This window comes from Camponotus floridanus, unplaced genomic scaffold (genome assembly GCF_003227725.1).
Source record: "Camponotus floridanus strain SB8 unplaced genomic scaffold, Cflo_v7.5 scaffold20, whole genome shotgun sequence".
Lineage (NCBI taxonomy): Eukaryota > Metazoa > Arthropoda > Insecta > Hymenoptera > Formicidae > Camponotus > Camponotus floridanus.
In genome coordinates this window covers 154,289-181,510 of record NW_020229326.1, presented here as the reverse complement: position 1 = coordinate 181,510, position 27,222 = coordinate 154,289, and the positions used below count along the sequence as shown (strand labels likewise).

At 38.6% G+C, this 27,222-nt stretch overlaps 1 protein-coding gene across 1 annotated transcript in view; it reads left to right on the top strand.

The window, feature by feature from the left end:
• Positions 1–25,126, top strand: part of LOC105250593 — a 44,634-nt gene extending 19,508 nt beyond the window's left edge. Inside the window, exons 3-7 of the mRNA XM_011256774.3 lie at positions 18,193–18,335; positions 18,660–18,962; positions 23,113–23,667; positions 23,907–24,293; positions 24,689–25,126. Coding sequence (XP_011255076.1) covers positions 18,193–18,335; positions 18,660–18,962; positions 23,113–23,667; positions 23,907–24,293; positions 24,689–24,865 — 1,565 coding nt within the window. The 3' untranslated portion in view covers positions 24,866–25,126. The remainder of the gene's footprint in view (positions 1–18,192; positions 18,336–18,659; positions 18,963–23,112; positions 23,668–23,906; positions 24,294–24,688) is intronic.
• The last annotated feature ends 2,096 nt before the right edge of the window (positions 25,127–27,222 follow it).

Below are 27,222 nucleotides of genomic sequence, written 5' to 3'. Positions count from 1 at the left end.
TTTATACGCTTGATACGAATAAATACGATTATCTTTTACAATAAAAAAATATTGAATCGATTTTTTTTTTCATGCTCTAATGCAACCAATAAATGTATGAATATTTGGGGTAAAAATAATATACGATATAGATAATCGTATTTTTCGAAAAAATATCTGAAATATTAATATAAAATAAATAAATGGAACCGCACTCTTATCGGTACGCATGAAATTCATACTGATGGCAAATTAATTGCCACGTTTCTATCTTTCGAGTAAGTCCAACGTAAGCAATCCGCCGGATTATATAATCCCGTCATTTAGGACTTAGACTTACTAATCCTCAAAGCGGCCTCACCAAACAAAACGCCAGGGTTATATAATCTCAGAGATTGGTTAATTCATTACGGATTATAGACGAGACAGTTCGAAACGCAACATGGACGAAGCACTTGTTTCAATATATTTAGCAGTTATTCTAGTCAAATACTAATTGTTATTCTTATTGGTTTAGTAAATTGTCATTTTTTTATTTATGCTGATTTTTTACATAAAGCTCAGATTGTAAATTAAAGAGGAAGGGAAAATTTTATAAATTATAAAATATATAGCACATAAAAAAGATGTATTAATTATATCCATAGGATAAAAAACATTGGCAGATTGATATTTATTATTATATAAAGATTATCATAAAAATTTTCTGTCAAATACAAAGAGTGGAGAATTATTGCTAATGTTGAAGCAAAAGAAATTACAAAGAGACAGTTTCAAATTTGAATATGCTATATTTGGTCTATTTTTAAGATCTTTGCGAATAATAAAGAAATATTAAACGAAAAATATTTTTATTAATTTGATATTAATAATAAGAGAAATTGTGTGTTTCCTTAATTCAAAATAATATATTTTATTTTTCTGTATCGATATCTGCTTTCGAACGGAAAATAATATATTTTATTTTTCTGTATCGATATCTGCTTTCGAACGGAAAATAAAATAATAAAGTTGGAAGATAATAAAGAGATGCGAAAATCAGATGCAACGTCGGCTCTTCGCTCTTTCTGAAAACCTCGGACAAACTTATACCTCCAGCACCAAAAATGAAATCCTGATCATTGCGATGGAGTGTCATCACCGAGAAATGCCGATGCCATTTGGCTACCTCTGTGCTCGGATAGTGTTAGACAAACAATAATAATGTCGGTGATGCTCTCCTAGTCCCTCGGTAAACAACCCTCCGTCTGTCGAAGAATGATCGCTTTTTTTTAAAAAGAGTGTTTATCTCGAAGAAAAATGACTATAGCCATTTATTGAACAAAGGTATGACGCGAGTCTTTTCATCGCGCTAGAATTAATTGTAGATAAATGTATTAAATTTATTATAAGATAAAATATTGCTTATGGAAGGATATTCTTATATAAATATATATATGGATAAATATGATAAAAATATGTTTGAAAATTTTGCATAGTTTATATATTGGAAAAATAAAAAATTTGCAGAAAGAGAAAGAGAAACAAAATAATAAAGTAAATAAATAATTAAGACTAAAGAAATTATATTTATTCCTTACAACTTTTTTATCATTGAAAAATAAGGCATTTTTTAAATTTTATTAGTAGTTTAGTATATTATAAAGAATGCAAAAGTAAAATAGAATTAAAATATTATTAGTATTTATATTTTATATTATAAATATATATATATATATATATATATATATATATATTATAAATATATGTGTGTAAAAATATTAAATTAATCGTTACTTTCTTTGTGTTTTATTCGAAGCGTTAGTTTCATACACATTTATTATAAAATTTTGAAAATTCTTGACACGGCAATGCATAATTACATACAATGAAATTTTTAAAATATTTCAACATCTCTTTATCATTCATATTGATTCTTGCCCATATCCACGTCTGTAAAATCTCCATGTATTGTACACCCGCATGCTTATAATCTTAAATATTAATTATATACGAACTTGTCATTCTCTCGTGTTGAACGGGGGAAAATCAATTACGAATATTTCGAAGATCTTTGACACCCCCGTCACAACACGTCGTTTCCTTCCCCGTCCTTCCCCCGCATTATGCTCTCCTGGCACGGAGAGGTCACACGATGGCCTTACCCACATTCTCATGGGATATCGTGGGGAGCCGACAGGGATGATGACCCGCCATCATCCGGCAACAGGCGCGAGGATGGGAGAGCCGACGAAATCCGGGCTCGTAGGCATAGCGAGCAAAGCCCGTGGACGATTTAGAGGGGATATACGTAGAAGCTGATACCAGGGTGGCAGGATACAGAGGATCCTTCGGCAGGATTCTCGAGAGCGCGCGTCGCAAAATCCTTACCTCATGAGGTCCTGATGGCAAAACCTCCGCTAAATCTAGACAAATCCGTCCAACGGAAGTGGGGGAATTCGCTAATCTGCATGTCTTTCTCTCTCGTACGTCAGTCAAAAACTTTTTTCGCGCAAGATAAATTTAATCTCTCTTTCAAAACGGCCTACAATGAAACGCAATGCGATAGAAAGGTGATTAAAATATGAAGATATAATTTTTTTTCTATTATTATCGTAATTTTTTAAAACTTGCTCTATAAAATAGCGCTACATCATGCGATAAATTCTCCGGCGTTAAAAAAAAAACAAATAAATACGAGAAAACGCGGTTAATATTAATCCGCAATCTCAGCTGCATCGATCATTCCAAGAAGATTACTGCTTGATAAGTGCTTTAAAGATCTCAAATAGGGATTTAAAAGCTAAGAAGACTGAGTTAAACTCAATGAAAAGGACCCGATTACATCTTTTATCAACGCTAATATAATTTCTGTGCGGTTTCAAGTTTGACATTTTTAAACGATGTTTAATTTTTAAACGATGTTTAATTTTTTTAAATTATCATCCTTACAAATGTATATCTCGTGCAATCGATACGTAGACTGACAGTTACAACCGGAATGATCCTTTGGGTGATCCTGCCGTTTAGCGGTGAAGGCGCGAACAGTAAGGGCGCCGATGCGTAATCATGAACTCCTGATATGAAAACCCCCTAAACTCCGTCTAAATCCAGGATCAAGCGAGGTCTCGCCAATAGTTATCCTGGCGCGCGTTTCTTCCGCGAAGACACCGCGCGCCTTGTCCGCGTTTATCCTATAAGATCCTGGTACAAAAAGCCCTTCGAATTCAACGGAAATCTCGGGAGCGACCGGTGATCCTGCGGCGCGCGGGTACAAACTTTCGATTCCTTTTATGTTCCCCTGCTGACTTAAGGACTCGAGTATCCTTAGAAAGCTCGCTAGATAATCTCGATGTCCTTTTCTCCTGTTCCCGTTGCGTATTCAAACGGCCGTAACGATATCCCGTGTATTCTTTCGGAAATTAGAATCGCGCGCATCCCGGCGAAGGAAGAATTCATTAATCAGAGAGCCCTGTATCATTTGCGAGCCGACTTGGCCGTCGTCGGCCGACTTTGATCTCACTTCGACTAATTCCTCATCTCTTTGCGGAATAAAAATGAGACGGCGGCGAGGAGGGCAGGACCAACTAGCGATTAAAGTTAATCGACCTTGGTGAAAGTAGCCATTAATTTTTATCGTCGGGCTCCTTATAAACTCGACGTTAATAGACGCGTGTTTTTCTGGAAAGGCCATCGCCGTCGCCGTCGCCGTCGTTCGCAAATAAGTCAACTCTTCCCCTCGAATTAATCCCCGATCCCGGAGGTGGTACGAAATAATCCGAGATTAAAGCTCTTGCGCGCGAGAGATGGACTGCGAGCGATGGCGGCGATGAAAGAGAAGCGCGTATAAGCAAACTCGAGCGAGAGTAAGAGCGACGGGGGGAGAAAGGAGCTCGGCTGCAAAAAGGAAAGGACGGAACATGATCTTAATTCCGTCGAATGGGGACCGTCACAAATCTCGATCTTCCTGCTTAGCCGTCGTAGCCGAATAAAGAAACAGGACCGGGGTGAAAGGGGGGTGAGGGAGAGGGAGAGGGTAGAAAGAGGGATGGGAAATAATTTCACTTGGTCGAACTGGTTAAGATTCATAATTTACGATCTTGGCAATAATCCGCTGCGGGATGGAAAAGAGCGGGAAACGGCGGGCCATGGGGTGGTGAGGGGGGACTGGGGTGGAGGGGAAATACCGGGTCGGAGGAGATGGGGAGGCTGAGGGAGGGAGGGAGGAGATCGCGCGCGAGAAGAGGGGGGGGAAAAAGTATATGCGAATGAAAAAAAAGAACGGTAGGTAGGACTTATCCTTTGATCCAGGATTTATTTAACTACGGTCCCAGCCCGGGCTTATCCCGGGGGAGGTTTTAACCATCAAGGGGGCACGCTATTGATTTTTAGCTCGAGGGGGATTAAAAGCACACTTTCGTAACACTATACCGTCGCACACACGGACGTTGTGTACGCGCGCGAGTGCGTGTGTGTGTGTGTGTGTGTGTGTGTGTGTGTGTGTGTATCTGCTGTATGTATAATACATATATGGCACGATTGTCATCGGGCGGACGCCCAAATGTGGAGGAAATGCGGCGCGAGTTGAATTAATTTGGCGCTCTTTTTCGCGAAAGACCGAATCGACGAGCCTAGGGAAATCAGCGATTTTTCGTCTTCAGCCTTAGTCGATTTCGATGCACTTCTCCTCCTCTCTTTCTTCCATATTTCGTAATTATTATTTTGTCGCACTTAATTCTACATCGCGTTATCGAATCTCCGAACGTAACTTTTTGTTTGCTTAAATAATCCCGCAACGTAAGAGTCATAAAATTTTCGGCGCATTCAAGCTTAATGCTAAACGGTAGATTTTTTTCGCTATCATATATTATTTTGTAATCAAGGGTGTCGCTTTACGATATTTTTAAAAAATTACGCGACTCCGAAAAATCAAATGCAACGATAAGAAAATATCAGAGATAAAATGATTGAAAAAGATATTTATTATATACTTTAATAAATTTATTATACTTTAAAATCTGAAATTTTCTTATAATAAAATTTGAAATTTGAAACTATATAACACATAATTGTAGATAAAATATTATAGAAATCTAAATTTGTACGTCTCGCTATTGGAATATTTCTCGTGCGATTTGATATAGTCACTAAAGAACAATCGTAATAAGGAGAACCGCGACCTGCGATTTCAGTTTATACTCGATCGTGACGCAGTCATGTTATTGAAGCCGAAGAGCATAAACGAAACGTAATAATCCGGGTGCACGTGCCTTGTCTCGACCGCGAATGAGTAATTCGTCGATAAGGGAAAATCTGTTATGTGTATCGAGAAACGACTCCGTCATCCCCCTGTCCGCCTGTCTTGCGTTATCTGCGCGATTCCTCGCGCGTTGCAGGGATCAAAGTGCAACGAACGACGGCGGCTTCTGGAAACCCGAAAGCTGGCAACGAAGACGAGATGCAACACTCGGGCTACGCTCGCGGGGGTTGATAAAAAAGGCCGCGGCTTATGAGCGCGCGCGGGAAAGGGTGCGCGTGAATCGACGGAGAGGGTCCCGACGATCGAAGATCGGCTTTAGAGGAAGAATACACGGTCTCGGTTATCTTCACGGGTCAGCGCCCACGGCTGCCACGGCTTAATCTGACGGCCGCGACCAAGGAAGAAGACGAAGAAGGAGACGACGGGTCGAACGCGCTTATCTTTATCCGGCGCTCTCTAACGACTATGCGAGTCGAGTGTCGCTGTCTACGATTCTAACGATGCGTAGATTGCGATTATCCTGCATGTTTTAATCTCTGATGATGATCGATCGATCATTGATGTTAATCGTCAAATCCAAGCGACCTCCTTTCCTCGCGCGACTCTTTCGCTCTCGAAAATCTCTGATACAAAAATAATAATGGAGAAAATATTGAAAATAATGGTGCATGATTAATGAGATGCATGTTAATTAAGATGTCAATTAAAGATTGCACGTCTCGATTATAACAGAAATATATGTTATGCTGCATTGTGCGGAATATTACATAAATAAGCCTGTAAAATGGTGAATTCAACAGTTAAAACGTATGTAACTTGTGTAATTGAAAGGGCAAGTGGACGTAATATTTGCAGTGATTTAAGGTTATCTGCTTTAAAGTTTAATTGATGATCACCGTAGTATGATTTAATATTCCGCATAGACGCTTACGCCATGGAAGTTAAATCCATCAAATACTATCGCTTCATTAATTTAATAGTATCTGCAGTACAGACAATTGGAAATTACATGTATAATTAAATCGTTAGAAGACAACACATTTTTTATTTTTCCAACATTTGACTTTTTTCATAAAAACAATATATACATCTTTAATCGTCGTTGATGGCTCTTACTTTATAAGATCTCATGCGTAGTCGATGGAATTTCCTTTACAGAAAAAAACTGCATTTTAGAGCGAGAAGCTTTTTTTATCCTTGACGAACCTCGTCATTTCTTCCATCGTCATGAACAACAAATGAACACGCAATTCCTCGCATTCTGCATATATTTTTGCGCTAATGCTTGTAATAATTAAAACGAAACGTTCGCGCTTGGAATAACGATCAGGTGCAACCGGCCAAATCGTTAACGGCCAGTCGGGCTGGTGCGTGCGTCCCTGCGAGCACGAGCTGTGTAAATCGTATTAGGGATTATTGCACGATCAAAAATATCCCCCGTAGGATAATCCCCGAAGATGGCGGCGATGTGTTAGTGGCATTAACTCCGGCGTGTTATATCGCGATGCGTATAGGTATACGGCGATCCCACCGACCTCACCTTTCCCTCTCGCTTCGCCACCCTCGTCACCCCGCTCGTCTCTCTTTCTCTTTATACCTCTCTTTCTCCCTCTCCCTCTTTATCCCGCACGTTGCCACGACGGGAGCATGTGTGTGTGTGTGTGTGTGTGTGCGCGAAATCGTGTGCGCTTGTCCGTCGCCGCGTCGGCCTCCGCGAAAATCCACGCCTCTGCATCCTGCTTTCGATTTATCTTTCTCCTCTTTCAGGCTCGGGGCAGGTGATGTCGCCGATGGGAGCTCCCGGCCGACCGGTAATAATCGTTAAAACGTCTGTATTTCGTCGAGAATGGCTGAGAACGACACGACGGATAATTCGAATTTATTTCTAGCATCGTTTTTGCCGGAATTAATCATCGGAAGGTGATAACAATAAGCGCGTTGTAGGTCGAAATAGTTGTGTTAGTCGGCCAATTTAAGAGATTTCGCGTTATTTTCGAATCATATAAAATTTAAGGATGCTCTCTCCTTTTAAATATAAGGTGTGTTTGAATTCGATATTAGACGTATTAATTAAGTAGGTATTAATTAAGTACGTTATAAATGTGATTTATGTCACGTACACTTTCGTCGACAGTTTCAAATTTTAAAACGAAGAACTATACTATTATTATCGAAATCGCTTTTATTATAAATATCGATAGTCATTAATCGCACTTACTATTATCACGATTATAACATGCGAGCAATTATAAACTCAAACTTTATTTTCATGATATGTTTTCATGATTGTACAATTATTGATGTATACATTTTAATCTAAAATATCCGCAAATATTTACTATATTTTACTAACGATAGGAAAATTAAATAATCCAATTCACGAGCGAATCACGAATTAATTTCGATAATTTATCTCTATGATTCTCGCGAATTATATTGATTTATAATCTAATAAGAATAGAGATACGTTGTGGCGATTAATGCGAGTTGCTTTTGCAGCTCTAAGGATACATTATCGAGATAAGTAAGACGGGAATAAAGTTAAAGGGCGGCAAAGGGAGACTTCTCGTGAGCTGAATCGTCGAATTGGCTCCCTTTTTAATTATCCCGACGAGGATCACGGAGACGAAGCCGCGACTCTATTGTGCATTCATAATGACCGACTGAGAGCTTTTAATGTTCTAAGGCTCTTATAAATATAAATATAAGGCAGTATTAAGGAGAGCATCTTCTCAATGTTGTGCACCGACAATGTTGGCGACACGACATCGGCTTGTTTTAAATACCGCCGTCTCAGTTTCGCTGCTAAATGTATTTTTAATAGGATTTGTTAACCGGTGCGTTGTATATACAAAACTTTACATAGATAGCAATGCAACGTACCTTATTATCCTAAAAAAAAACTACAGAAGACGATTGCGAAACTCATCGTTTTCTTTCTTTCTCTCTCTCACCTTCATAGAATTGTATTTCTAGGAAAGAGGTTTTATGTTTTATAATAAGAATAAATAGATTTTAAATCGATATTAATATCGAGGTCCTCCATAAAAGGATTATTGCTGCTTATTACTCGATTAATTATTTGTTTAATTGAAGATTAATTTGCATGTAGCAAAAATTGATTTTCCCGGCTTAAAAATAAGAGCGTTAAGAAGCAACTGGTAAATTAGATTTATGCGAATCATAGGCCACCTTTGACGCAACTCTTTGCTTGACACGTGTCGCAATTTTCGTTCTGTGAAGCCGCAGCGCGACTATTGAAATGATATTGACAATGACCGCAACTTATCAGCGTTGTTTGAACATGAGCGCTAAGTTATACGCTGTAATCATCATTAATTATTATTTAAAGTTTCGTCGACGACGATTGGTACTCCAGGAATCCATTTGTCTTCCGCTGGCAACAGCTGCGTAGCAGCTTTTTGTTACTCCCTTTTTCAATTCCGCGTATCACGATATAGAGAGTAGCGGGGCGCGCATTAATCACTTGGTAAAACATCACGCGCGTTTTCGCGCCAGATCGCGATGCGCACCGATGCGAAATCCATGAAAAACATTGCCTTTATATCGGCAGTGTCGTTTGAATATTTCGCGACTTCCGCAACGAGATGCTACTACCCTAAAAAATTGTCATAGAATCTCTATTATCTGGATTTCTCGGAGAACACAAGATATTCATAATCGATTTCTTCAGATAATTGATTGTGTTATCTTAAAGTAAAAAAATGATAATGATCTTCTTTTTTTATTTTTTCTTCTAAGCTAATTTGTCTACTATTTTTAACATGGTTATTATATTTTCAATGAAGTTGTTTTCTGTATTTTATATATGCCATTTGATATTATATTTATTTTACATACTAGATTTTCTCTTCTTGATATTGTTTGGATAATAGAGATTTTATTATATTATTATTTCTTTTTCTTATCGTTTAATAACAAAGTTACTTATTTTATATGACAGTTGTAACAGTAGAATAATAATTGTTTAAAATGATAATTTCTTCATCTTATGAAGATAGATACAAAATTATCTCAATCAATAAATTGGTTGTTTTCCTCGCAATTTCCACACTAATATTAATTAAAATTATTAATATCGAAGAACGTAGACTGAAAGAATGAAGATGAATTATCGAGAGGAATAATCGAGGAAATCTCAAGTAAAAGAATATTTAATTAACAATTTATAAAAACACAGAGAAAGATTACATGATATTTCTCGTGATAGAAAACAACCCTCAGCGAGACACAGAGGCAGAGCGGAAGACACGCCTCGACAAGGGCAAAACAATCCTATTTCTTTCTTATGCAAAATCTCCGTACGCGTAGCGTGTTAAGGGATTAAAAGTCTGCTCTATAGGGTCAGCCGGAGGCTTACAAGGCCTAACAAGATTAGCCTAAGACGCCGAGTCCGCATACTTCGAGGATTACATATTATGTATTCACCTGGATGTATTCGAACGCAGATCTAGTTCGAGTTTCTCCGCCGAGTATGTGTAAGAAGCGCAACTTAGTATCGCCTGTGCAAGTAGTTAACGATCGCATACGTTAAGCACGGTGATCTTAGATCATCAAGGGTGGGAATAAACGCGCAGCAGGGATTTGTGAATCTTCTGAACGAGGTTGGAACATCGTCCTATTTAAGTCCTTGCATTGCTCGAAATTCTGCTTTTCATTCTCAAATTTTATAAAATGGTTTATTACATTTAATTAATTCAAGAACCTTAAATTTAATTATTAAAGGATTATATTTAATATTTTCTTATATATTATTCTAAATTTTATCATGTGAGATATTTAATAATTTTTAATCTTATAGAGGAAATAAAGATAGCATCTATCTATTTGGACGTTTCCTAGCCAAGAAATTAGGAATACGTGAACTAACAATATGTCAATCGATGACACAGAAAATTATTTCAGATCGCTAATTTACATTTAATAACGCTATTTTGCCGACATCACAGATTAATGTCGTGCACGCACATAGACTCGTCGTTGAGATAAAAGTGCGTAAAGAAACGCTATACTTCGCGTCCCCTGTTCTGATCTGTCACGCTTTATCACGCGGGCCGAAACATTTTTCCGTTTCGCCGGGATCTGACATAATCTCCTCACCGGGCGCGGAAATCGCACGCGACTCTCGCAGGCGCGTCTGAATGTATTGTAATAATAGAGCACGCATATAGAGCGATCCTATAAGAACGCCGGAAAGAGAGCAGCTCCGAGGGGGAGTCTTATCTTCCCTGGTTGGCTAGAACTCTATTTCGAGGCGAGATACCGCGGGTCTCGCCGCGGCTTTTAATGTCTTTTCTCTCTCCGTGTTTTGATTAAGAGAGCGGAGAAACGTCCGGGAAATGCCCCGCGATCGCGACGAGGAGGAAAGAGGGATACAACGAGAGATACGAGAGAGAAAAGACGGGAGGAAGAAAGCGCGCTTTGAGTAATTGTCCGTTTGTAACTGTCAAGTCGTTAGAAACTGACTACCTGAGAGAAAGAGAACGAACATCGAGATAAACTTTTATCTCTAATTCGATGGCAAATCTCGTGAATCCGAAAGAATCAATTTTTCCAAAAAACAATTAATCATAATAAAACGATAATCGAAATTAATGTTCAATTAAAATTCAAATGACACATACACAAAGGAGATATTAATAAATTATCAAAGTGAAATCTGCTATCAAGATAGAAATAAAAATAATTAATAGATATAAAAATAGATATAAGTAAATAATTAAATATTAAAATAAATATCTTAAAAATAAATATCTTACGCTATTTAAAAAAAATGTTAACATGACTGATGCATCAATAATTCATCCTAATCGATATTGTTGCATTCAGATATATACGCGGTTTTGAATAATTAAGTTTTGAATCATATGAAGAATACAAATTTGTCGACAATGTATTTTTTTCGAAAAGGGTTAACGTCACCGAATTTTACGCGCGATCTTCGGATCGAAGAAATAGGAGTAAGAATTTCCTTAGTCGAATACCGCAGATATCGGGCGAAGATGGTAGGAGTAAGTGGTGGTTTTGGCAAGGGGATGTTCTGATGCGATTTCACGCTGGATTTGCCTAAGATCTCCGCTAAGGAGCCCTTTAACCCTCCCCTTTTACCCTACCCCAGACTTTACCCTTCTATCACGAATCCTCTTGCTCTAGTGGCTGCCGTTCCTCCGCCCCTCCTACTCTCGCTTCCTCACTTCGATCTTAGTCACTTCCCGGGAAACCCCGGAAGATTACGTACCTTAGCACGATGTCTCTAAAACGCCGTTATTGTTTAAAAGAACCATCTCGACACTGCGTTTCAATTAACCCCTGCACTCTCGAAACTGAGAATACCCTGAAACATCATCTTGAGTCTTAAAGTGCGGGCGGGGGTGATCCGCGAATTTTATAATTCATTTCTACATATTCTGCATAAAAAGAAAATCTCTCAAGCGATTAAATTATATTTAACCGACGAGGGTTCCCGGGAATGGGAAAAGGAAATACAGACTTGTTAGCGAGCTGTTTAACGGTCTACGATTTCGTAAGACTCGACGCGACGTAACGTTCATTATCAGATGCTCGCGAGGAATGCAAGTCATACGCGAGTGCGAGACGCACGTTCGTAATCTTACGCGTTGGCGAACTTGTTTGATCTCACATCTCGACTCGTCCCAGACCGACCGAGTCGATCCAGCTAAATATTTCAGATCGGCCAGAGCGACTGTACGGAATAGCCAAATCCGTTAGTATTCCTCGGCCAATGGGAATTCGGGTTTTGCTTGAGACCCTCGTGGATTAGACGGCGCCGGGGCTGCGCATATCCGTGTTTTAAGGACCGCGTTGTGCACGCGGCCCGGTGGATGTGCCCGGTGTCTTAGTGTCGGCCCCATTCCACGTGTATGCAAACCCTCACGGCTTAAGCTAAGGCTAAGGCCGAGGCTCTCCCCCGGGATTACTACGTCATTCTGCAGGACTCCTCCGGTCGCCGGAAGGATCAGCTCTCTTCCTTCTGAGGATTTCGTACAGAAGATTCCATCCTGTTCCTAAATCAGCTTGTCAAGTCGAGTCATTGCGCGCCAGCTTCGTTCTTATTTCCTTCGCGCGATTGTTATCATCGCGCTTATGGCGATGATATTATGGGACAATAGCCCAAAAAAATGTCGTTTTTTCATAAATTATTTTAATATTTTATTATTTTATTTAATGAGAAATAGATTATTTTTATTTAATATTTTATTTTATTTTATAAAATTAGAAATAAATTATTTTATTTAATAAATATTTTATTTTATAAAATTTTTTAATAAATTAGAAAAATTTATATGCTTTCATATTTTGTTATATACTTTCACATTATATGATTCATTTATAAATTTTATTAACTAATATTAAAATTGCATAGAACAAAATTATTGAATAAAGTCGCAAAAATATTCGCTTTAAATGGCGCAGAATTGAATTAGTGTTCGACGAATAAAAAATTCATGACAACATGAAGAAAAAATGCAAAACTATTTCTCTCTCTCTTTCTTTGGATATCATCTGATTTATATGTTTACCGAAATAAGTATGTAAAAGTATATAAATTATGAGAAATAATATCTCTCTCGTAAGAATTGCGCTAGAGTGATACGAGTTCTTAGGCTCGCTGCAATAAATATGCTAATACAAAGCTAGGTCCCTCCCGATTCTGGCGTTAATATTCGGCGCGTTTCGGAGACGACGCTCACGGTCCCTCCTATCACCGCGAGCTTCCGCTCCGGAAAACTTTTCAGAGTGACAGGCGGTTACGCGGCCCCGGCGGTGATAAGAAGTTTCTAGATATTACTCTTCAGAATCCGAGGAATAATCCGTCTATCGCGCGACGGTAATAGACGACCGGAACCTGTCCTTGGTGCCACCTAAATCATCTCCCAATGAGTTGGCGCTCACAATAACTCGTTACCGAAAATCCAAATTAAGCTCCTTAGCCGAGAAATTTACGAGACGTTCGCCCTCTTTGGGGGGGCCCCGCGTTTCGCGCCACCCCTTTCGTCCTGCGCGAGGCAGTTTACCGAAGTAATTTTAATCTTCCGCACACGCGAAACAGACGCGTGTGTACGCGAATCGATCGTGCGTTACGCACGTGCAAAGAGCGCAGACATGGAACGCACCGGTGAAGTATCGGAGAACTACACCCTTCTCTCTTATTCTCCACGTTGTATAAGAGCTTACCCTCTAAGCATCTTAGGGCAAGTTTTCACCCTTGCTTTCAGGGAGCAACCTTCGTACGTTTGCTGTCGAACCGACGATTTCGACGATCGCTCGTCCGCGAAGAAATCGGTCGAATCCATCTCGGGAAATAAAGATATTAATTTTTTTATCATTATTCTTTCTCTCTCTTCCTCAATTATAAAAGACAATTCGAAATAATGTATTAATATTAAGGCATCGGTAATTTTCGAGAGCAGAAAATCATGAGATTTTGATCAATTAAACTTCACATATTCTCAATTATAAATTCAAAATAACGTATCGATATTAAGACATCGGTAATTTTCGAGAGCAGAAAATCGTGAGATTTTGACAAATTAAATTTCACACAATAATATAGTAAATAAAATAATTTTATTTAAGTTGTAATCACAGTCGGAACAAATGAAAATTCTTTCTTTCTATTCAACTTGCACTCCGCGCTTTATTTTGATACATCAGTTTATCAATATGATGAGAACTTCTAGATGCTATTAAGATATGTTGCGTGTTCAAGTCGCTATGAATCGGCTAACATTTAGATTTAGAAGGTTTCGTCGCATGGCCGGTGATCTTATAAGCTGCACTAACTGGAAGGTTATCTCATTATATGTCTTATCCAATGTTTTCGACGTGAGCTTAACGATACCGAAAGAGCTTAAATCACACGCAAGCTTATGACCTTCCAATGCACTCGACCAGGAAAGCTACCGGTATCCGCGGTATTCTTAATCGATTACAAATAAACGATACCAATACGAGAATATTGGTATTTTTCGATTTTTTATAGATTAATCAAACGTTGATTGAACAGACGTAAAATCTCAAACGTATATATTGACATATTATAAGAAAAAAAAAAACTAAATGACTGGGACGAACAAATTAACTCGTTAACGAGAAGAAAAATAGAAATGACAGGGAAGAGACAGGAGGAAAGGGGAAGTAGAAAGGGGAATGAGAGGAGGGAAGAGTGGACGGGTGTCGTAGATAAAGACTTTGAAAGAGTCGGTCGTTTATCTGTAAAGACCGACATCCGCCGGATCAGCCTCAGATACGGAAACCACCCACACTTTCCTTTTGGTGAGCGCTTAGGCTAAGTTCCGAGGACGGAAGTAGCCGACTTCCAGGGATCGTGAATACCGTACGCACAGCTGGACGTGGAAATATTTCACGCCACGTGCCGATTTATTTTCTACAAATTGACTTTTCCAGTCAATCGCGTGCAAGTCGGTGCCGCAAATCAATAAGAGAAAAATTGCATTATTCAGGCGATTTAAACATGGCTTCGTGATTTGACTTGATTTTTCGAATGATTAATCGTCTTGGATTATCGAGTCACTAAGAGGAAGGAGAAACCTTAGAAATAAAGGGTCATAGTTTTCTTTCATTCACTTATACGATTGATTGCAATTTAGGGATTTTTAAGGTGTTTTTAATCTGTTCGTGCCACACAATTATTATTAATATAAATATTTTCTTAACTTATTCTACTTAATTTATTTAACTTAGAGCGTTAAAAATAGCCAAATATTTAATGAAAAGATGTTTCTTCTTATTATTTCAAATCGCTCGACTCCATTTTGATTCATCTAGAAATGAAATTCACTTTACTTCTCCCTTCGTTGCTCTGCTTAATCGCATTCGAATATACCGATACAGTGACGAAAATATCATTGATGATGAATCTAAATGGCGCGTGTTTTTCCCGTCGATGATTTAGAAAGATCCTCGGTAATCTCGGGGCCGCGCCGGTAATCATTTCGCGTGCAGAAACGAGGGTTGAAGAGACGTGGAAAGAAATATTCGACGGAGGTTCTTTGGCCGCGGCCCCTTCGAATCGCGCTTTCCGCGCCGAACGTACGCCAGCTATTATCGCGATGCGGAATGGGCGATGGTCGGGGTGTCGAAAAATATGTTCCAACTTTTTATCTTGTATCTGCACCACCGCCTCGGTGCAAAACTGGGCGTTCATTTGCGAAGTTGAGAGAGCGCGCTGGATACGCTGGAACTCGACGCATTTAAAAAGGGATGATTTCATGAAGGAAGAAAACGAGTTTTTAACCCGTTCTCTCAAATATTTAATCAGAGATTATATTTTCTTTCGAAATAAAATAATAAAATCTCCCTCTTGTATATATTTTCTAATATTTCTCAGCTAGATTTTAATGCTGATGAAAACGTTGTGTATGATTTGTTCGCATAGTTTTTATTGTAATCAAGTTAACCCCATATAAATAATAGAATTTACATATACATATAATTTTATATTTTTATATTTAGAGTAAAATTTATATAATCTTACATAAATTTTAAATTTATTTATTATATTATCATTAAATTCTAAATTTCTTCTCTATAGTTCATTAAATTTGAAGATGATTTTTCTCTAACAAAAATATGATCGATTATTCTTTAATACTCTCTTATTTTTTATATTAAATTTTAAACGAATATTATATGTGACATAGATCGAATCAAAATTAAATGGATGTTACCGTTGGAAGATTTAACAATACGAGAAATCGCTAACGCGAACGCGAAATGAAAACGTCGTAAATGAAAAAGAGCATCGAGAGAAACTGGTTTTGCTTCTTCAAGGGTTGCCCTTTGGATGAATCTTATCTTTCGACGAGAGCTGTCAAAGACGAAGTAGCATGACGCTTCCGTCGTGCGGGGAGATAACCGGAAGCCTGATAGGACCTGCACCAGAAATGAGAAATGTCTTTGCTGCAGAGATTAAAGATTTCGTGGATGAGTGGTTGCCTCCTTCGTTTCTCCGTTTACTGTGATAAACTTACATTTTTACACAATGTTCAATTGTAAAATCTAAATATTATTCAAACGATAAAGACGTGGAAAAATACTATGATAATTAATCTATTATTTTTAATTAATTATGTTTTGATGAGAAATTTTAATCGATTTTACCGAGAAAAAAATCAATTTTGATCTCTGAATAGAAATGGAAAATTAATTAATTTTTAATTAATTAATGTGTTATTTCAATTTATAGAAGTGGATTCATAAAAAATATAGATGGACATTTTCGTGATGTGCGAGGGTGAGTGTGTCGTCAAGCCACGTAGAGACGACGACGCGTCGGTAATAAACAGAGCGCGTAATACGATGTGTCCCCGCGATTAAATCCTACGGCGTAAAAGCCCACCTTAAACCAGCTGATCCCGGTACAAAGACGACGCAAGGACGGGGCGCCTTAATGAAAACTATACGTCCCTAGATTAAGGTGGACGCCGGTCAGCCTTCGGACCCGGCCAGATACGACCTGTCTTATGCAACGTAGGGCGCTCTATGATGTCCGGCGTATTAGATGGAAGTTTTGGCCATTAATACCTAATATCATGCCGCGCCGGCAGTAAATCCTTTGTTGGTCATCTTTGACGGGGACTTAGCGCCTTGCAAGAGACGTTCGACCTTATCAATCCGGGTGCAATCCAATATTGCAGTTTGATTAGCTCATTATGCTCGATGTGCGATCGTATCTTTTTTTAACAAATTTTGGATTGATTTTTAGCAAAAATTAAAAATGTAAAATTATTGTTACAATGGTTTAATCATTTGTAATATTAAGTGTCAATATTATTATTAGGCTCGTTGGAAATTATCGAAATTTTAAATTTATTGTTGAAACTCCATCTAAAAAATATTATAATAATAATTGTGACAAATTAACTTTATTCTTTACCGATGAATCAATCAACCTTTTTCATTATGGATATACTTTTCGGATGCAATATTTTTTTTTTTATAGATCAAAGCAATTATGTACAAGCATTTCGATAAATGGAAATTGTTTATTGAAAATTTGACGATGCTCTTTAACGACGGATAAGCATAGTAGAGAATAGTATGAAACTTTCCCCTTCTCTCTCCTTCTTCTTTTCATTCTTTCTTTTATTATCCCTCTCTCTTTCTCATTCTCGCACTCCATTTCCTCGGTTTCGCAGAACTCTGGGATTATGATCTGGAGTGGGATAGACTCCCGGACTTAAGTCAGGGTTACACAAGGATCGCAGCTATTGTGCCATCGCGCAGGTCCCATTGTCTCGGGATAGACGAGTGGATCTGCATATGCTTAGCACCAGAGTTAAACTCTTCTCTCTCTCCTCCTCTCCCTCTCTCTCTTTCTCTTTCTCTCTTCTCTTGACGATCTTCAGTATGCGCCCCGCGAATCATCCTGCTCCTCAAATTTGGATGCCGAATGCCAAAGACTCTATACCTATTGTCAGCCGGATGTACAGAAATAGTGCTTCAGTCGAAGCTACCAGACGATTTAAGGCATTCACAGACTGAGCTTTCGTGAAGATATCTTCGGTTCCCGGTTTCCGAATCGAATTAATTACATCTGCTAACAAGACTCGTATAATAATATTCTGACAGAAATCCTTAAATTTTTTTAAACTTTCTCTAGCGAAGGAAATGGAGCAGTTATAAAAGATTTAGAAAACATTAATATATTAATTGTAATTATTTAATTTTCTAAATGAAATTTTATATAATTATATACATGAAAAGCTGTACATCTTTTATTTAATCAAAATTTCAAAAATAATCATAGAGTTCTTAATTAGGAATTAAAATCACACATGTAACTAAATCACATTCGTAAAATGACGCAATTGTTAGTTAATGTGTTATGCTCATAAATTTATCATTCTATTGTTTCTCATAATAAGAGGATTGTCGTTGCTTCACGTGAATTACTTTGTCTGTTACAGCGAAAAATCTGCCGGTGCATTGTGTGGTGGAGACGATTCACAATATCGTGGAAAGTCATGTGAGCAACAGCCGCGAAAAATGGCGGAGTCCTCAAGTGGAAACAGACTCTTACGTTATCATTCCGGTAGCCATGCCCTTTCAGGTGAGAATATTTTCTTTTATATCAATACTATCATTATTTTGATATAAATAATATAATTCGTTAATTAATCGTAATAATTATCGGTAATCGTTATAATTAAAATCGAGATATTTATTTTAATTTTATTTTATATTTTAAGAAATTAAATCTTTACGATAAAAATGAAAAGCTCATGATATCAAAAACGAAATATTGAATTAATAACATAAATATAAAAATAAATATCTTTTTGAAAAATAGAAAGATACTTCTCATAGATTTAATTAAATTAATATAAAAATAAATTTAACAACATTACTAAAAATCTTGATCTCCTGCCGATAGGATTTGGTGGGCGAGGCTCTCGTTCGTTTAGGATATTCCAGCGATCTGATACCGAGCGCTAGAGGCAGCATCGTTATACGAAACTGGAAACCCTTACCGATGGAAAAAGTCGCCGATGGCCCGTTACTGACAGTAGGGGACATTTTGGCCGAATTGACATCAGTGGCAACCCTGAAGATTCAGGTGTACAGATCGAGACCACCACCTCCCAGCCCGGCTGCGGAAGTTCGAAATAAATTGCTGAGGTTGCTACTGTTGCACAGCCATACGCTTCTTGTCTCTGCCGGATGTCCCTTGGACGAGGTACGATTACCCCGAATCTTTAATTTTCGAATATATATCGATCTGAGAAACAGATAGCACGTGATTTTACATTTTAATTATTTAAATATTTAAAAGAGCAATATTTAGAAGCTAGTGAATACATTAGAAGGATGCAAAGGATAATGAGATATATTCAAAAGAGTGTATTTTTTATACAAATTTAAGTTTTATTCTGAATACATACATTGACAAATATCTCATGCACATTCGCATCTAGCAATTATAAAACTATGATATAAATCTTCCTTAATTTTTTTAAATGACAGTAATGTATACATTATGTCTTTTTTATCTTCTTCTATATCTTGATGTTATTAGAAGCGAAAGTACAATAGCAAAAATAAGAGGAGGAAAAAGAAAATACGTAAGCTGTATATAAAGGTGCGTTTATTTGAAGAACGAGGTTAAATAACCGCGCACCGAGAGAATTTAAGGGCCATTCAAGGCGAGATCGGAGCAGGGAATATTCGTAGTAAGACGACCGCTTAAAAATGTATAAAATGTAAATCTAGCCCAGAGAGTGTTTGTCGTCGGGGCACTTAATCTCATTAAGAAGTCCTCCGGCTCGGTGCTCTTGTACCTCCCGCAAGAACGCGACGAGTGGTAATCTTTGGTAGATTCTTGCTCGCGGCCCGTTGATCCTCATCTTGAATAAATGCTCTTCCTTGGTTTCGAGTCACTAGTCGAGAAGTCACCGTGCGTTTCTTGTAGCTTTCCATCTTGAATCGAAGCGTTTTCACGCGAATAACGAAGTTTTCTCTGATCTTGAATCTTCTTGTAGTTTTTCGCAAAATTTTATGTAGCGTATCTATTTTTATATAATATATCTACAACGATATCATATTATTTTAAATATATTTTTGCGAGATAATTAAATTCGATAAAATTCATAATATATTAGATAATTTATTTCTCAGTCTGACACTTATTATTATATATTTGTCAGCCTCCATATTTATTATCTGCCATTTCTAAAACCATTGTCCTGAATCAATATTTTAAACAATTGCAGAACTTAATGAAAGAAACAACGATTATCTCATCTGACCATAGAAAGAGAGATTTCACCACAATGTCAACATTTTTCGACGATTCCACGCAAAAGCCGATTCGACGAAAGTTTAACGTTGCGCGAACTAGTGGCTCTCGTTAATCCTCAACGATGGAACGAAATAACGTAATCTCGACTATACCAGCTAACGCGAAATTCCTTTTTTTTTACGATGACTTTTCGAGGGGTTTATCCCGGCCGCGATCCTCTCGATTTTCCGTTCAACGAAAATTGAAATAGGTGCGCGATTTTCCGATACGGCCAGCGCGCGCGCAGCCGTGCCCTTCCGACAGCGGAAGATCTCATAGCGTGTGATAGGATTACCCTTTACTCAACCAAATTCGCAGCCTTCATCAAAAGCCCCCTCGATATCGGCATCGGGGGAGAGGAGGGTTGGTACCCCGCCGCCTCCTCCGGACCGGCATTATCTAAGTGCACTCTCTTTGAAGATCCCGCTACCCGCCCACCCCCGAACTTTAATGCCGCTCGCGGTGGTCTATGATTACCAATTTTCCCCGGCAAACGTTTCCTGCTTGAGTTTCGTAGCCCGACGGCTAATGGCGAACCGCCGTGATGGAGAACCGACGTCTTTCGCGTAGATTTGGCCTAATCTGACGATGATGCAGGAAGACGTGCCGCCGAACGAATCTCCCCTTTCTCTGCAACTCCTTTGCGCGATATTTCTTTAGCATAGGAATCTTCTTGAAAATCTTATTATTTATTTTTGAATTTACTACCTGTTTTTAAATTTACGTTTTATTATTAAAAAACCTGGAAAATTAAAAAAATTTTGTTAGTAAGGAATTTTTTTAAGGGCAGTTGAATAAGAAAGCATTTCTCTGACAAGTTTTTTGTTAATTTCTAACAATTAATTTTCTTCTTGAGAGATTAGAAATAAAACTTTAAATTAAATATATTAAAGAGAAAGTTATGTTAAAAATTAATGGAAAAAATATTGACATGTTTTGCGTTTTGTAAATTTCGTTTCGCTTATCTAACGTAATTCTCTTTGTCAGGAGGTTAAAACCAGTTATTTCTAGTGTTTGTGAGCCAGATAAAGTGCACGATTTGTGACGTTCGGTATATCTGGATACATCAAAATGTTGCCTTTCATTGGAGAGCGATTAGAAATTTAAATATGCAAGAGAAATATATAAGCGAGTAGCATTAAAGTACACACGATTTTGTGAAAAATACGCTCATATTTCTTTCGGGATAATGGAAGGTTTCGAAATGGTAATAAATACTTTTCAAGGGGCCCGGGGACGTGAAATTCGCATTAATTGGAATCGGCGAGCATAAATCATCGGTGTCAACACAGTTTCAGACAATAAAAAGCAGCGAAATCTATTTTGGATCCTATTTAGCTTGAAATGTAGAACAGTGATGTAACAGACGTCGCCTGATATATCAGGATTAGGGCTTAACCATATTTATAGCGCCACAGCGACGCACACATATGATTTATCTACTATATATTTTTACAAAATTGTTCTACATATATATCCCGAAATCTGGTTTCCATTTTTATATAAATATATATAACGTAGAATACTAAAATGCTCAAAGAGAGTTTACTTAAATAATTTACTCGATCGCGAGCATTTATATCTTTCAGTCTATAAATTAAAGTCAGCGTTGCAATTATGAGAATATTACAATAGGTATATTAATATATTCTTATTAAGATTTTACGTATGAAGAAGTTGAGGCAATTATAGTTTGATTAAAAAAATAGGAATGGGGTAAAAAACGAATTTTCATTCAATTATATTTTTATAATGCTAATTTTTTTTCTACGGAAAAAATATTCATAAAAGATATCGGTAAAATACCTCCCTGATATACGTTTCACGAATTCGTTACAATCTCGCAAATTGTTTGATCGCGGTCCCATGATCGCGATTGATTTACCACTGTTCTACGGATCAGCCGATTGCCTTGTGTGCGTGCGCAATGACTCTTGAATAATAAATACAGTGTAAATCAGGCTCGAATATCGCATGGCGCAACGTCGTCAGATAAGCCGGTCGACGGTGCGTACCACTGTTTGTCGAACGATTTCTGAAATCTCGCGAACGCCTGTCAGACTCGCGCCTTAGACCTGCCTACCTGGAGTGATTAAGTGCGGTGTCGTAAAAGGATGAGAATTCGAGGAGACTCTCTCTCTCCTTCGCTCGCGCGAGATGCCGTCGTGGCGGACGGATAATTGTCTTGTCTTGATGGTATCTGACACTGTCAAGAGATGCTACGGATACATTACGGATTACCGCGTTATTAAGGTGGCGTCATGCGCCTGATCCTCGAGCCCGGAGATATTTGTTCTTATAAATCATCGGCCAGATAAGGCGCGCGCACTGCTTCCTGAGGCGCGAAACTTTTCCATAATCTGTCATCTTAATGCCGTGACGATGATGGCGACGAAAGTGACGTTAACGACGACGGCGGCGCCTGTTTTGCGTCAACAACCGACCGGATAAATCGATCGTCAAGAGAACGAATTTAAATTCGTGCAATAAATCTGTTCCGGCGGGAATTTTGCTCCGATTTATAGTACTCGCGTTTTTCCCCTCTCCTTTTCTTGTTATCTTAAGACTTCTTTAGACAATCTGTAATTTGCGACGAAATTCACATGACAAGATTCTATTTATAAATTTTATGTCATATAATATAGGAAAATGCGTATGAATTAAATATATTACACATATATTTATTAGAACATGTAATACATATAATTATAAATAGAATCTTGTTTTGAATTTTGTTGCGAGTTATCAATCGCCTAAAGATAATATAAAATACAATACAAAAGACAAAAAAAATTATTGTGCTTGATTATTTCTTCGATAATCCTCTAATTATCCTATAATAAAGATTGTTTTTAAATATTCTCTATAAGATATAGAAAAGTATTATAATGAAAAAACGAGATGAGATTTAGAGCACGTCATCTGTCAGTTTTATATTTTTTTGCGAAATGCATTATCGATGCGATTAAACGATCGGATATAAATCGGCAGCAATCTAGGAGAGCAAGATTTTGAAAAAAAAAAACAAAACACATTGGTTCCCTTGCAGATGACTCTGCTGTCCCTCTGCAGAGGCGGCAACGACCTGTCGGAGGAGACAAAGAGGAATTTCGAAACGTGGCTGCAGCAGCAACAGATAGGTCTCGGCATAAATCCGCTGGCGCCGTCTTCTAACCATCACCATCATCATCATCATCACACGCAGAGTCCCCAACCCGACAGCGGGACCACGATAGCGCCCGGTGGCGGCGGCGGCTCGATCGGACCGCCGCATCCGGCTCTGCTCCAGTATTCGCACAAGACCAGGATGAGGACCAGCTTCGACTCGGAGCTCGAACTGCCGCGTCTCCAACGTTGGTTCGCCGAGAATCAGCATCCCTCGCGCGAACAGATACAGCACTACGTCGCGGAACTGAACTCTCTGGAGTCGCGACGAGGCAGGAAACCGCTGGACGCGAACAACGTCGTCTACTGGTTCAAAAACGCACGCGCGGCGCAAAAGAGAGCCAGCATGAACGGCTGCAGCCCACCTGGACTCAGTCCCAGAGGCGCTAGCCTCGTCAGCGAGGATTGCACGGACGAGGAGGAGGACACCAGGCAGCAGGTACATGCTCTTCCTTGAATGAGATAAGAAAAGATTGAAAATGACATTTTAATAACAAAAGCATTAAAAATTGAATATTTCGAAGCTTTAAAAAAATGTTCCTCGACGGAGAAAAACAGCGAAGAATAAAAATTGAAACTTGTCAGACATTTTGAATTCTAAGATCATCATATGAAGTGAAACAAACTCTACATCTTGAGAATTCCAAAGAGTTGAGATTTTCTAATCGATGCTTTCAGTCGACGTCCGGATCACCTTGTCCACCGAGCAGCCCACCTGTCGGTCCTCTGTCGTTGACGACGAGACCCGAGGATCAGCAACAGCCACCGACGTCGACCCCCTCCTCGGTGAAGCAGGAGGACGCGAGGGTATCGTCCGGTTCCGAGGACGACGAGACGAGGCACACAGGCCCGATCCCGCCGGGATTCTCCCTGGTGCCGAGCCCCATGTTCGGCCACGGTATTATGTACATGTCGCATTATCTGCCGCCGCGCGGGCCAGCCGGCTGTCCCACTAGCATGTTGGCCGACGAGAGGAGGAAGAGAAACCGGACGTTCATCGATCCTGTGACGGAAGTGCCGAGGCTCGAGTATTGGTTCAAGCGCAGCACACACCCGAGCCATGCGGTATGTATAAATCACCCTGTGTCGTTATCGCGCTAATTTGTCCCTCCTAACAATATTAACGCGCTTATTAACGGCCAGAAACTTCTGTTGGATTAATAGAGCACAATCTCGTGCGCTCATAGTTACTCTCTTGCAGCATAAAATATTTAATTTTATAGAAGTAGGAAGAGAAAAAAAATATTACACGCAAAAGCGAATTCTGTTTTACTCTTGTAATTTTTTAAACATTTTTTAAAATTATCACGACGTAAAATTAGACAACATTAATACAAATGTTTCACGTGAGTTTAAATTTTCTTAAATAATTCCGTCATCGTGTAAATGCTGATGTATGACTCAGAAATCTAGCTCTCTTGGAGAGATGTGCTGAGAAAGATTTTACGATCGGTCCATAGCTCATTCTGTCGTACACGGAGGAGCTGAACAAGATGCCGTATCGCCAGAAGTTTCCGCGTCTGGAGCCGAAGAACGTGCAATTCTGGTTCAAGAACCGTAGGGCCAAGAACAAGCGGCTGAAGATGGCTCTCTTCGAGGGCGAGTCGCCGCAACAGCATCCATATCACGCAGATTAGTTAATTTCCTTAAAATAATTAGAGGGACAGAAGCGCGTAAAGCAAACAACGGACGCGCTGAAATAACGCGCCGAAATCGTTAATCGACCTGTTACTCCTTACTATCGTTGACAAGCTGCGTCCTTAACGCTTACCGGCCGCAGCTCATTCATTGTAATTATCACGTAACAATTAATATAATTATTATGAACTTTCATGAATGTAAATACGAGATGATGTCGAATAAAAAATATACGTCAACGGAAAATATATATAACTGAACATTTCTCCCTTGCTTTGCCAAATTGGCAAAACATATTTTGAGGCAAATGCTACCTCCAGGATGATGACATATTTATAGTTCATTTATATATTTTAATTTATATATCAATTATACTTCTCGATATAGATAATGTTGAAAATAAATATCCATCGCGTGTTAAAATATTTAAGGGTTGACTGAGCAAGGTTATTTCATTTTATTATTTCATCAATGAAAAATTGCAACGAATTTATTTTTCAAAGATTTGCCATCGATTTTGCAGTTTTCTTGGGGTTGTCTCGAGAAGATCGAAAAACAGGAGCTTTATGATACCGTATTCATTCGTTTGTTTGTCTTGCAAGGGACGAGTACAATAAATCGGTGAATGGCGAGTTTCACGAGTCTTCTCGTAGAACTCGCGATACGTATATATGTGTAAACGAACGATGTAAACGTTCACATGCGCGTGCATACAAACGTGAGATACTGTCTCCAAGTCTACGAATGCACAAAGCAACCGCCCCGACCGAAATCTCGCAGCTAAGATAAGACAGCCGAGCTGTCATCGAGTCAACCCTAACTCAAACGTCACAATAGTCAATGAGTCTTTCTCTAAAAGCGACGTTATGCTATCTATCTACTCGCGTTCGCATCACTCGCGAGAATTTCAGGACGATACGACGGTGACAAGGCACGATGAAGAGATTTAACAACAAATGAAATGGAAGCATAATTGTATACGTAATATAAAAAAAATATCTATCTCTCCCAAAAGAACATTTTTATTCAACATTTTCTATTATATTTTTATCAATTTATTTTTCTTCGTCAGAAATAGCAGAAAATACGTATATTCTGTACCAGAGTTCCTTTTTATTGATTGCATATTTTTTCAATAAACCGCAGGATTTAAGGACGCTCTTCCACTAGTAGATTTGCAAAGAACAAGACGATTAAGGCGGGATCCTTGTAGCGATACGGATTTTCGAGACGAGTTACTCAGCTACATCGCAAGATAGAAGACTCTTGGCGTTTAAGTACGTAGCAATGTGCAAAGATGATGCCGAGAGGGGGATATCGTCATCTACGACACGCACACCAGGATCGTCGTCCTGGTGGGCCCGCCGCGCTCGCGGGGTCGTCCCGGATTTAATGAGGATAGGCGGATTTGTCCAATTAAAACGTCTTACAAGGATCTATCCGGGTCGGCGCTCATTCGCAAAACATCGAATCTAGACTTTGCCGCAGCAGCGCAGCCTCTTCTTATCCCCGCGCTATACAGGTACCGTCCTACCGTTATCCCTCTCTCGTTATCGTTATCGAACTTCGCTTTCCGAGAGGCGGGCAAGGATTTACGGAACTTGTTTCGAATGCTGTCGAAATCCGCGAGTGCAGATTCCGCTACGTCATCGGGCAAAACGCAATTCATGAGCAAAGGTGAGCGGATTTAAGTTACATCATTAGCAGTCTATTAAAAATAACGATAACAGGCTAGTCATAATATTAGCCACTCTCGACTAAAAGATACTAAAAAATTACTAAAAGCATATTATTAAAGAACAATCTGTCTAAAACAGACACTTGTTTCAAATATTAATGAAATCATTTTTAATTAAAATTTTTATGCACAAAGTAATATTAAAAATGTTATTTCTTAACAAATCTAGAATTACAACATTTTACATAACATTTATAAACAATGTTCTCTTCGATTATTTTAAACTTGCAAGTATTTTTCAGTAATTTTACTAATCGAGTTTCATACAAAATTGCACAGTCGAGCGTCGATTCATTATCGTTACCGTTTCTTGAAATTTCGTTTCTTAGTTACGACTATTGAGTTTCCTCATTTCGAAGAAAATGAAAAAGAAAGATTGGTCGATCGGATAAGAAAATTGCTGCTGGGCCGAAGAGTGTGAAGAATCAAGAAGGAACAGGGAGATAGAGTAAGGGGGAGGAACGTCTTATGAAAATCTGAAAGTCAGCAGCCCGAAGGATCATCTCTATATCTGATCTTAATTTGTCAAGTCGCGCGCAGACAATTTAAACCGCACCATCCGCATTAAATCGTTATGAAAAATGACCGGTTCGACTGAGATTGGCTTCCTCTTCTCAT